Here is a 13,085-nt window from a genome sequence, read left to right on the forward strand (position 1 = left end):
ATAACAACATTGTGCCTTTCTAAAACAAATGTAGTTGTAGTTTAATTATAAAAGCAGTTTATGTAATGCTGATACATTTTTATGATTTTAATTTTTTAATGCGTTGTCTTCTCTGTAGAAGTAGCACACATAAATACTGCATCCATCCCAGGATGACCGAACTCACATCACACTGCAGGTTCCTTTTGGCTCTCTAATTCCTAAGCTTTTTAACTATTGCACATATGGATTTAAACAAAGAAAAATACAGAATACTTTAGGTTAAGCACCATTTAATACAATCAAAACAATTAACAATTAAGTCATCTGAGAAATTGCACAAGTTTAATTTTCAAAAACCAGGTTGTTTTGCAGAATGAACAAAGGACAAGACCAATTCAAGTGATACAAGGTATTCTGCTCGCTGAAATGCTACACTTCATTTACATACCTTTCTTTCTATCAAATATTACTAAAGAATTGGTACATAAACAATGGTACATGCAATTGATCCCTTTACTAAGAAAAATAAATTTACAGTTCTGTTAAATAAAGGCCAAATGCTATTATATACAGTCTCTTAACTGAAAGGCCTTGTGAGACATTCAGGTCTAATTTTAATACTTTCCAAATAAATACCAGATAATGCAACATTTACAAATAACACACCAACAGTACTTTCATGGTAGTAATTTTAAAAATCAGAATTTAGTCTTTCAATTAAGCAAATGAGTAGCAGCTCCTTCATAAATATTAAGGCATGTCACATAGCATCAAAATGGAACCGATGAGCCTCCTGTCGCTTCTCTCTGTCATCTGCTTTCTGAAAAATAATAATAAAAAAACACTTTGTGGAATCTAGAGCAACACTGTTACAGAAATGAGCTGTCAAGTGTCAGAGAATGGTTGATTTTTTTCAAGCCATTTGACAAAAGGCAAAAAGGCTTAGTAAAAGCCCCAACAATTAACTTTTAAATGATGTCAGCTTGAAATAGCGATAATCTACGCAAAATTGGCTTCTGCTGTTACTGCTCTGCTGTCGTAGTATTTACGACCCACTCTTTTCTGTTATTTCTACTAATGCTTTTTAAAAGGAATAATTCAAACCTGAAGACTGTTTCCTGGTATCCATTTTGTCTACATTAGAAATAGAAGATGAAATTACTCTGGACTAACTGTAAATGTAATTTATGTTACATGTACAAAGAATCTAATTTAAAAAAACATTCTCTTAAATGCAACTTCAGAGCAAGACAGCAGTTCAACCAACAACTAACAGCACCAAGTAGGTGAAAAATGTTCTGTGTCTTTTGTTTGTATTATGAAAATGTGAAGTAGGATGCATTTCCCTGCTTATTTATGCAGAACACACACTAACCTGCTGAAAGAATGAATTGGGTGGTGCTTGGAAAAAAACAGCACATTTAAATTGCACCTAGAATTCATGTCATGTGTCAAAACAAGTCCTCTCCCACTCGTCTGCTCTCGTGTGCTAAAGCACTTAGCAAAGGATGGAAGCATTTCTTCAAGATTCTTGAGCACAGAGTGCAAACTTGTGCTTGTGTCATGACAGACAGTATGTGTAAATCCCAGCATGAGAGAATTTGGCAAAGCAGACTGAAATGCTTTTTAGCTTGCACAGACCCATGTTCTTTCTTTCTTTTTTGTTTTTCTTAAGGACTAAAATGAAGAAAAGCCTCTCCAGTAGGTGCTGCGTGGGCATTCAGAACTGTGTCTCAGTTGATAAAAATACACAATTGTGGCAGAAATTGGTGCCCGTCTTCTGCCATGAGAGTTCATCTTCTGCTTTGGCTCAAGGCCAAAGACTTCCTCATTACACAATGTTTATGTGTGATAGCAACTCCACTGGATTAAATATGGATTTTACTGCATTTTGTAGCAGCAGCAGAGCTGTCAGTGAGGTTTAAGATATATCAGTCTGGCTTTTTTGGCAGGGACTTTATCAGTGTCAGTAGTATTCTGGATGTCAAAAAAGGGGTGGGAAGGAGGGAGTGGCACACTCTTTCCTACACTGAAATGCTTGTCACATTCCACAAAATTTCACAGTCTCACTTAGAAAACAATTTCCACTCCATTTCTTGTATGCTTCCTGAAAAAATTACTGCTTCAAATTTGACAGTAACTGATACTTTGCTGGATCCAGCAAACCCCTTCCAGCAGTATTTCCATCACTGTGCAGTGTTTCCCTGACTGGCCTCACGACCCCAAAGCAAGTTCTCAAGAATGAGGATAAGGACTATGGAGGGCTGTAGCAAATGTAGCAGGATTTTCTTTGTTGTAGGATGAATAATGGTGTCAAGTCTTCCTCATTTTCTCTTTCATTTGGTGTATCAAAACTAAAATCTGGTAACTGAGATTTCAAAGCTTTTTTTTTCTTCAATGCATTCAAAATTTCTAAGGCAATACAGAGAAACACCTACCCTTAAACCCTACAGTTATTTCAGTACTCCAATACCTGGCTGGAGATGAGTGTGTAAGAACTAGTGTAGACAAAGGGCTTTGCTATTTATCTGCAGAGGTCAAAGTCCAGGATTTATTTAAACTGCTGAATAAAACACTGTAGCTTACAGTAACATATGTTCCCTGGGGGAAAGAAAAGATTTTAAGTGCCAGTTCATTTCCCCTGCCTTTCTTTGCTACATGTACTCCAGAGATCTGCAAGGGACAGGCATTTAGCCAGGACAGGATTTTTAGGAGAGGATTGCTGAGAGACAGTAAACTAAGAACAAGCTTAGAAACAAGGAACTTTGTTTGGAGTTTAACTTTACACATGTCAATGATGCACAACACAGCCTTGGTGAACATTCTTATCTGTTCAATATCTCGAGTACTTCTAAACATTGGGAAGGTAAAAATCTATAGGAAGAATATAGGAATTAACACCTGTTTATACAATGGTTTGAAAAGACACACAATTTGTCCAAATATTTGTGCCTATTTTGTGCTGCAGAGTTGGAAATGAGTTTACAATATAAAATCCCAGGTTTCATTCACACAAACCTGGGACTGAAAACAGCTCTAAAAGCACTCTGGGCTCAGTCCTTCCTTACACTACAATGCTTGAATTATTGTATAGAAACTGTTTTGAATGTTGCCATTAAATCTCCATTTCTCCAGATGGAATTATGTACAGGTCATCCTTCCCCAACTTAAAGTCCAAGTACCTTTTCTGCTTTCCTTGTTTGCTAAAGATGTGTTGGAAAGAGAATCAAACCCAGGCAGAGCCCAGCCCTGAACTGCAAGTGAGCAGTGCTTTCCTGGTACAACAGGACATGCTAATGACAGCCATCATAAACTTTGTATTTCTTTGCTTTGTGTTTCTTATTCCCAGCTTTGTTATTAGCTGGAGACTATATTTAACATTTTGAAGAGTGAAGACTGGCAGACAAATAACATTTAAATATGAAGCATGCGCAAACTTGTCTGAATGTTTAAGAAGGTCATTTTATTTCCACCATCACAAAAACAAACAGTTATTCCATGTCAGAATGTGCAGTAATTTTATCTGACAGCTAAGATTATGGTTTGGGTATGTAGTAGCATTTATTGGCAACTCTGCCAGCTGGGTATGCCTGTGAACTGAGCATAGTTAAGAAAAATGGGAATGCATTTCTTTTGTGACAAGAAAGGCCCCTTTCAAAATGCTTCTTCAAATCAATGGATTTCTATACCCTGCATGTGTAATTCAGACTCAGACAGCAAAGCAGCCAATATGCACAATTGACTCCCTATATGTTCCTGAATGCTAATGTCAGTGCAACCAGCAAAGAGGGTTACACAAAAAAGACTTTTTCCTTGTTTTTAGATTACCAGCAGAACTCAAAGTAAGTAAACTGAGTTTATGTTCCATTTTCCAAAACAATTCTCCTTAAAACTGCAAAATGGAAAGTTTAGATATGAAACAAAGATGGCTCATTTCAACTGGAAGTAACAGCTTAATGGAAAAAGGGAATGAAGAGCAACATGGACCAGCTCAAGTGTCTTAGAACTTAAATAAAAATAATGCCAATTTTTAAACTTGTGGTAAACACTGAATTAGTAATAACACCTTTTGTGACAATTCAGTCTGTGTCAAAAGTTACTATACTGTAGAAAAATGTAAAAAAAAAAACCTAATGTACAGGTCTGTAAAATATTAGGGAGTGTGAAATAAAATATTCTAGTAAATTAGCTTACCTTTTCTTGCCAATGTAATATGCCAATTATTGCCAGGATGAAAACACAGACACCAATTAAGGCTATAGCTGTTAGCAGTACAATGTTACTTGGGGTCAAATACAGCTTGGCACTCCAGCTATACAAAAGAAGAAAATCCAAGGAAACATTAATACCCTTCATTAAGAAGCAGAAAACAGATTTTGCTTACAAAGATGAAAAGAACCTGTTAGGATAAGACAGGTGACAACCTGGTCTACAGAAATGAGCAGCTCTATTTAGAGACTGAAGCTTAATGATGTTGACTTGGAAATACATGGCTTAATATAATTATTTTTGAGCAATACCATGTCTAAGTACAGTTTCTGTTTAACTTTTCATGAATGCTATGGATATCCTCAGGGAATTAGCTTTTTCTCATTAGGAGATTTATCTCCTGCCCTTGCCTAGGATGAAGCAAAATGCATAAGGAAACCTTTCACAGGAATGCCTAGGGCCTGGGGGACACAGAACAGCAGGGGAAAATAATTCTGGAAGATTTTTCCACCACATGGGAAGCTCCTCTTGGACAGGCTCATGGGCCTTTTTCTGAAGTTTACCCAGGGACAACTGCAGTTCTAAACATAAGCAGTTGATTATGGCTGAAGATCAACATAATTAAACCCTTTAGGGCTCCTGGAAGACATCTCAAATCATGTGAGGTCCTGAGTCCCAGGGAACCCCTTTTTTGTACTACAGCTTTCCTATCATGGGAAAGCTGTCAGCAGCAGGCTCTGTGTTGAGGCCTCTCAGGCAATCACATACTATGTTAAAAAATATATAAATTAAGAAGCTTTTACTATGAAATCAGATTTCTTCTGGGGATTCCATCCTCTGCTATTCTACAATGTCCATAAACAGACTTTATATGAAAGCAAAAATAGTGTAAGGATACTATAATAGAAATGGTTTTGCATAACACATACCTTTAAATACAGCAAGACTGTAACTAAATTTTCATCTGGCAGATGTTCTTTCTGTGGTTGTTAATTAGCAACTCAAGCAGCACATCAATTCTCCACTGTTATTTGTTCTCTAGTAAAATTAACTGCTGAACTGATGTCAGAATCATTTCTGCGTGATAAATGCAACTGACCTCACTGGTAGATCAAGCGGCAAAATGCAGCTGGAATATTTGGCTAATGTTTTCTCTAATAGCAAAAAGAGAAACATGCTCTCTTTCTGGGAGAAACATTTTAATTGCAAAGTGAATTCCACGTTCAAGCTCTCGTGCAACCAACCCGTTCACCTTTACTTAGAGGCAAACATTAATTCCTGTAGCAACAGCTACTGCATTCAGAAGGGCTGAAGCAAAGCTCTTCTATGGAACCAGACAGAAACTGCATGTTTGGTGAAACAAAAATGCTTAATTCAACCATTACCATGTTTATAATTTGTCACCGAGGATGCTGTTAAATCTAGCAAGTATGTTATTATTTACAGGAGTGGAGCTAGTAATACATTTTGATTGCTTGCCTGAGCTGGTAATAGGGTTTTTTTTAGTAGATTGTTTATGGGCACCATCTGAGAGGCTCTGTAAATACCTGAGCAGCATTTTCAGCTCCAGCTCAGCACTGACCCCCTGCCCTTCTTCTTCAGTAACTTCCTATACAAGTAACTATTTCTAAACCTACACAGAATGCCTAATTTACCCTGTGTATTAATGCAATTTTGGGAAGTGCAAATCCAAATGATGACATTACCTTCGAGGAACATTATGTGGATAGGGAATGACTATAAGCTGGGAGTTTGGTATGATAGCTGTCCATTCTTGTTTTCTTATGGACTGAAAGAAAAACAAAGGCTGTGTCAATTCCTAACAAATCAACATATATACAAGCAAAGAAATTCTCTGTTGAAACATACAAAAGGAGAAATAAAAACATTGTGGGTTTTTAAAAAAACTTTAAATATAAGGGATTAATCCCTTTATCTTTGTTGCCTGTTCCTCTAAAAGCTCCAAAATGCTTTAAAACCCACTCCTCAAAAGTAAAAAGCAAAGTAACTATTGCTGACACGAAACACAGCATCTGCTGTAAAAGTACAAAGCAACAACATAATAGGGCAAGAAGAAAAGAGCTGATTCTACAAAGGAGGCAGGAAAACAATTATCCAAACCAGAATTTTGGCCCATTTGAGTATCTCACTTTTCAAAGTAGAACCATCAGATCTTTAAAGACTGAAAGTGGTGAGGACCCCACTTTTATGTTTCATGTGAAGATTAGAGAATCACAGCAATCTCCCCCCACCCTGACAGTGCCCATGGTTTTATCACTGAGGCAGAAGGGATTACGTGAGCCCAGCCCAGCCCAAGCAACTCTGGGAAAGCCCTGCAGCTACTGCAGTCCACAGTAATTGGACTCTCAGACCTAATACCCATTTGCTTTACAAACAAGCACTGAATACCATTTATAGACAGTTTCAGTCATCTTTTGGTGTTATTTTGGCTTCAGAGCTTCAGAGCTTATACACTCCTCAAAAAACTGGGCAAACTGGTTCTTTGGGGCAAACCATTCTATATGCAAACTTCTTTGATATTCTTACTTCAGCAAATGAAAAAGCAGTGTCCCAGCAGTATTTCCATCTAAAGTCTCTTAGGAAAGGCAACACCATAAACAATTAGCTTAAATGCCAACCAACCTTTTCTCCCAGGGGCCGAGGGATGCCCACGTACAGGTGGTCGAGGAAGTTGGCGCTGCGGCCCAGGCCCAGCACGTTGTAGGGCAGCTGCAGAGCGTAATGTGCTGACTGGCTGAGCTGGCCAGCTGCAAGCAAAGCACAAAGCAAGCCAAGTGGGTATTTTAGGGGAAAAAAACTCCAATCAATCAACCAATCAACCCCCAAACTACCAACTTGCTACACAAGTACACATTACCCCGTCTGTAATAAAAATGTTTGAAGATTTTCACCAATTGCGTGATTATTTAATTCTTAAAGCTCAGTCCCACATTTCCAAACCATCTGCGAGTACTCACTTGGAGAAGAGCTTAAATACTTTAAATATTTTTGTGAGTACTATTTCTATGTTAACTCAAATCTCCATTATTTGTTACAAGCTGAGAAGAAATCAACTATCTGCATGTATTTTTATATGATTAGTGCCAAATTTCTTGCCCACTGATTTACAAGATTAGACTCAACATGTGAAGGTTCACTTTAATTCTTGTCAGTGTTAAACTGTAATTACTACTGTCATAAAATTAGCTAAGTAAATTCTCATGAACAAATTTTCAAAGAATAAATTAATTTAATGAAAACAGGATTGCAGCGGTTGCAAGTTAATTCTAGAAGAAACTGTAGATGGAAAATAAGATTCTTGGTTTCCTGAAAAGGCAGTGGGGAAACAGACAAGTGTTGCAGTTATCAACAAGTTCACTGTTGATTCATTTCCAAAGTATCTAGGTATTCCATTTAAATAAAAAAATCTTCTAATAGTTTAATTTCTGGCCAACAGATTCAGCTCCTGTGTGGGTTCTTTGTTCTCTCAGCTCCTGTACGGTCCTCTGGGGACAAACTGGTAGTGCAGGCTGGGGATTCTGACCCCTGCTCATTACAGTGATTGCTTCATGGCTCTGCTTTTGTGAACCTCCCTTCCCCTACCAGCTTTAGAGGAACCCACTTGCCTTATGCATGTTTTGAGATAGGCCTGTTTAATCAGGAGGTAAATATTCTGTATTATTGTGCATTTAGAATTATAATAACTATATTTTAAAAAGCAAGGTAAATGTCAACTGAGATCTGAAAAATCAGCTTGATGCAGTTATCTTGTTATAAAGCAAAAATGCTATTAGCAAAAAGAAACAATAATGGTCTTCCTAATGATAATATACATTGTAGATTTATTTTTTCCTCACGTAGAACCATGTAATGAGCAAGCAGATGAGGAAATATTGAAGTTGGATTTGTACTTTCAGGTCTCTATTGGGAGGACAAGGTGCACTGTGCACATTGTTGGGTAGATTTCTCAATTACAGAAGATGTGGCACAAAGCACTGACTGAGCAGCTTTTCTCTTTAGGAACAGGGATTTTTCCAGGAAGTTGAGATAACACAGGATAGGACAGGAAAGGGTTTGAGTCCTGAGTCTGTCCCTGCCTTGCCAGTGACTTCCCTAACATCATCTTGGCTAAACTGCTCAATCTCCAGGTGTCAGTATCCAAATCTAAACTGGTAGTAATTCTCAAAGTACATAATATCTGACACCTCCAGTTACCAACACACAAATATTCAGGAGCAAAAGTGGGTGTATTTAATTTGACTTGGTTATAGAAACAAACCAAGTATGTTACTTGATCATACGGCAATATAAGAAAGATTTTCTTTTAGCATCTTTTCACTAATGCTGCATGCTGAAGGACTTTCCCCAAAAGAACAAGGTACTGCTGTAACATTGAAAAGCTTTTAGAATTACTTTTGAGTGAAATATTTAGGATCATGAGAAGACTGCAACTAAGATCTTGCTTTTTTCTTTCATCTTAAAAATAAAATGAATGTCAACTAAATTAAAGAGAATAGAAGAAAATGTCATATACTGTGTGCAGTCAGCCTTAAAGAGGTTAGAGAGTCACATACTGCATCCAGAATTCTTAAAGCATTGAATAATTTCATGGCTACTAATGCTGGTTCTTATGCCTAAGATAAGGATAACAAAATCTTATGCTTCAGGATGTAAACAGATCATTTGCAAAGGTCAGAGAAGAATGTTTTCTTCTACACAGCAGGCAGAAATGTGCATATACTTATTTTCTATTTGCCTTTAAAATTGGGAGGTGTTGGCTAAGCAGGATGATAGCATGTAGAAGGTTCCAGTTTACTAAAGCTGACTAAGCACAGAACTTTGAGACTGTTCCTTGCTTTCCTCAGCCTATTTCTATCATAAATTCTGTTTGATGCTTACTGGAAAGTTCCACATAGAATTGCAACCAAGTAATTAAGAATGACAAGTGCTCACCTGAGAAACATAAAAGCCCTGAACCAAGATGAAAAACAAAAAGAGAAATTACAGAGAGTACTGTCAACAGTTTATTGACATTATCTGAGGTTCCCAGTCACTGGTAATTAATTTAGTTATGAAAATATTTAAAATTTAATTAAATGGCAACCACAGCAATTTCCCCTCTTGTAAAACTACTGGAAACAACTTTCTACTTGTTTCAAGAAAATCTGAAAATAGTTTTACATCTTCAAGGAGGGAAGTGGGATTTATTTCTTACATTCAAATTGTTCTTTAGGTTTTTGGAGGTCAGTGTAGGCAAGATGGAGGAAGTAGCTGCTGATTCACAGTTTGTTTTACTTCAGCCATAGAACTGTTACTATAAACAAGACTTGAAAAACCTTCTCCTGATCATGCTACACATAATTTCTTTTTAATACTACTTTTAAGACTATTCAATACTATGTCTTTTGCCTTAAGTTTCTTGTTTCAAAAATGCCATTTCAAAGCACACAGAGATCATGGGCTATGGTACTGGTATTAGTGGTGGTATATATATTCTTGTCTTAAATCATAAATTATTAAGGTTATTGCTTCAAAAAACCTTGGGCAGAGTAAAATCCCCAACATTTTAGGACACAGTTTTCTGTGGTTTCAGCCTATCGGAGATCAAATTTGTAAGAAAAAGCTAATGATGTTAGGCAGCCAAACCTCAGAAGATTTTGCAGAGTTTGATATTCAGAAAACATTCTGGACCTTTTGGAATCAATCTCCTTACCTCTGAAGTCTGGCATACAAAATTGGAAGCAATTCATATCATTAACCTTTCTAAAGTCTTGTCTGACAACCAGAGCCATGTGTTGTCTGTGACAGATCCAGTACTTGTTCTTTTATACCTGAATTAAGTCATTTTCCTTCTGTTTCCATTATCCTGATGTAAACTTGCTGAAAGCTCAAGGGTAGCCTGTTCTCCCCTGAGCTGAACTGAAATGTCCTCAACAGCTTATTTCAGGCTGGAGAATTTAACTTTGTGAGGGCAAAGTGGTTGCAGTTACGTGTAGGAGCAATGCCTTCTCTTGTTTAAACAGCACTGACAGCACCTGGTGCTGATTTAGGAACAGCCTCACTGAACCCACAGAAATAGATGCACAATACTGATAGTGTTCAGTCAGTTTAAATACACTTATTTTGTGAAATAACAGCAGAACATGCAAGATCACTACACAAAACTGAAAGACTAATGGAAAATCTGATTTCAAACTTGTGGTTTCCCAAAGCATTCCTTATAATTATTTTTATTATGCTCTTCTTAACAAAATATTATTTGCATTTAATTAGCCAATTAGAAGCCATTCTGTGTAATTCAGAATTCAGTAATACTATTTAGGATTCCAAAAGTGTATCTTTTAGTCTCAGACCTGCATGTAAATTCTTCTGTATCATCACTGAGGTCAGCACATGAATGACTTTTTAGATCGATTAGACAAACATATGTATCCTAGAAAAAGTAAAAATTAGTCCAAAGCTGCCATGCAGAGGTTGCATGGATTGCTGGCCAGCTGGGAGCAGCACCCAGGCCAAGCTGCAGCAGGACAGAGGCAGTCTGGGGGCAGGTCAAGGTCTGGGTGCACACAGTGACCGAGTGTCCCCTCCCTGCACAGCTGGAGCACTGCAGTGATGCTTCCTCTGCTGCCATTACCAGCACTGGCATAAAGTGCACTGAATATTCGCCCTTTTTTCAAAGCTGGCAGCTCCTTCTTTTATTTGAAAATATGCCAACCACTTACTGCTGGTAAGAGAAAGGGAAAATATAACTGATAGTAATGAAAAACCCATGGAATGTGCCTAAGAATTTACAAAGAAGCTTGCAGGAAAAAAACTAATCTAACAAAACCCCAACAACTTCAAACTTGGAAGCTTCATAGAAAGTTGGAGAAATTGAATTGCTTGGCTTTAGTTGAAAGCTTTACTTCAGTTCCTTTCATATTGCCTTTGGGGTCACTGGTTGGAAAAAAGAAATGTAGTGGTCAAAGAGTTCTTTTTCTGCTTAGAATATGCAATGGTAACTTCATTTTTCTAAGGGCTGGGAGTGCCTCCCTGTTTTCCCCAGCTGGTTGCCTCTTTTCCTTAGTCTCCCTAATAGGAAATTCCAGATTAATGCAGAACACAGCTTCACCTCTCAACCTTTTCTGCAATACCTGGTTCTGGAGTACCAGAAATAACAAACATGGGAAAGGGAATTCAAAGAGCACTCCTGGGACTTGGACACCAATGATTGCAGAGCTGCCAACACCTGGGACACCTCTGCAAGCCCAAACTCCAAACCTGATGCATTTTTATGAGAATATGTATTTTTGTGAAAAATATCTTTACCCCATAAAATTATAAAAGTAAAACTGGTAACTTAAAAACCCCCTCAAACAATAAAATTATCATATTGCTGATAGGGGAAGCTGTGTCATTTGTAATGCCCAAATGTCCAAGGTTTGGTAATATTGCAAGCAACATTACAAATTCAAGTAAGCCTTTGAAACAGAAGAGAGTTATACAGAAAAACATACTAGAAGGCTACTCCTACCTATAGCAAACAGAAAATCCCTCTCATTGAATGCAGCTATTCAATTATTAAATTATTCCAGCTTGTTCCATGAATACACTCTTCTTTCTGTGTAGTGAATTCGACACAATGAACCTTTCAGTGTCAAATGGCCTTTGAAAATAAGCTTATTTTGCTTTTTTTCTGGTACATATTGCAATGTTTATGTTTAAATTCACGACTATAATAGCTGCTAGACATTTGTGTTCACCTCACAATTCAATTTAGTTAAACAGCAGGAGAACTCAATGCAACAACAGGGAAGAGTAAGCAGATTTCAAAAAACCAGAAGGGCACGACTTCACAGCATGTGAAAGGTCATTCTGCCATGGAAGGTTTAAAACAAAACAAAGCAAAAGCAGCAAAATGAAAGAGCTCTGGAATGAGAGATGCAGAGGCCATCAGTCCACACAGCTTCACTCATACAGATGCTTAAACAAATTATGACTTGATGCATATCAGCCATTCAGTGAAACTACTCTTATCATCTTCCCATGGATATGGAGCTTTGAGGAAACCTGAGATATTTACTGCCACCCGTTCCTGGCCCACAGAATTAATGTTTGGTAGACACAAGCTGCAAGTATGAGCCTATTTATTCCAAACTCTATCAGCATATTTTTACTTCAGGAGAGAAAATTCAGATGTGCATACCACAGGCTGAAACACAGAAGATATTCTCCCAATAAAAGCCTGGAAATGTGTATGTAGAGCTGAAAATCCTGACACTCACACTTAACTGTGGGATCTCCTTAAAAATAATAACTCCAAAAGAAAAGGGAGAAGGCAGGTTGCAGGACACGGATCAGAAAGCATGACTTAAATTTGAGTTGGTGTACTTCTCCTGAATTTACATTGGACCTGGTCTGATCTCAAGCATGAAATTCCTTAAATATTTGAAGAAGTTGTTGCACTTGATTTTCCTCTCAGGAAGAGAAGTTCTGTGGAGATATTTACTGCAGATGTAAGGCCCAGAACTTCTCAATTTTAATGCCCATGTTGGCAATTGCTACTCCTTGTAGCTAATTTAACAGTATTTCTTGTAAGACTGCAACTGGATTGAGCAATGTGAAAGTAAAAGCACAGAATACATGCTAATTATTATTCTGCTATCTTTTAACAACATACTGGAATGTTAATAGGAGACAGAACAATTCTAACAATGTTTTGAAGAAAACCCTCATAATTATGCAAATTTCCTGTAGTTAAGGCTTGGCAGATCAAAGAACCTTAAAATGAATTAGATAAGGACAGCCATATGGGCTTTTTTATTTTACTCTTTGCATGAATACTGCCTATATGAAAGATGCCATAACTTACAACTGAAGTCCTGCAGGATTTAGGGGATCACAAACAGAGTGGG

General features: G+C 37.4%; 1 protein-coding gene across 2 annotated transcripts in view; it reads right to left on the reverse strand.

The window, feature by feature from the left end:
• Positions 1 to 307: 307 nt before the first annotated feature.
• The window catches only part of ITFG1 (integrin alpha FG-GAP repeat containing 1), a 70,101-nt gene continuing 57,323 nt past the window's right edge, over positions 308 to 13,085 (reverse strand). The window contains exons 15-18 of one of the 2 annotated variants that reach the window (XM_058813299.1): positions 6,835 to 6,959; positions 5,898 to 5,980; positions 4,177 to 4,294; positions 308 to 802 (exon numbers count right to left, since the gene is read on the reverse strand). In XM_058813299.1, the coding sequence (XP_058669282.1) occupies positions 743 to 802; positions 4,177 to 4,294; positions 5,898 to 5,980; positions 6,835 to 6,959 (386 nt within the window). In that variant the 3' untranslated portion in view covers positions 308 to 742. The remainder of the gene's footprint in view (positions 803 to 4,176; positions 4,295 to 5,897; positions 5,981 to 6,834; positions 6,960 to 13,085) is intronic. The other variant, XM_058813300.1, reaches the window with a different exon arrangement.

Source organism: Ammospiza caudacuta, chromosome 13, assembly GCF_027887145.1.
Source record: "Ammospiza caudacuta isolate bAmmCau1 chromosome 13, bAmmCau1.pri, whole genome shotgun sequence".
In the NCBI taxonomy this organism is placed as follows: Eukaryota; Metazoa; Chordata; class Aves; order Passeriformes; family Passerellidae; genus Ammospiza; species Ammospiza caudacuta.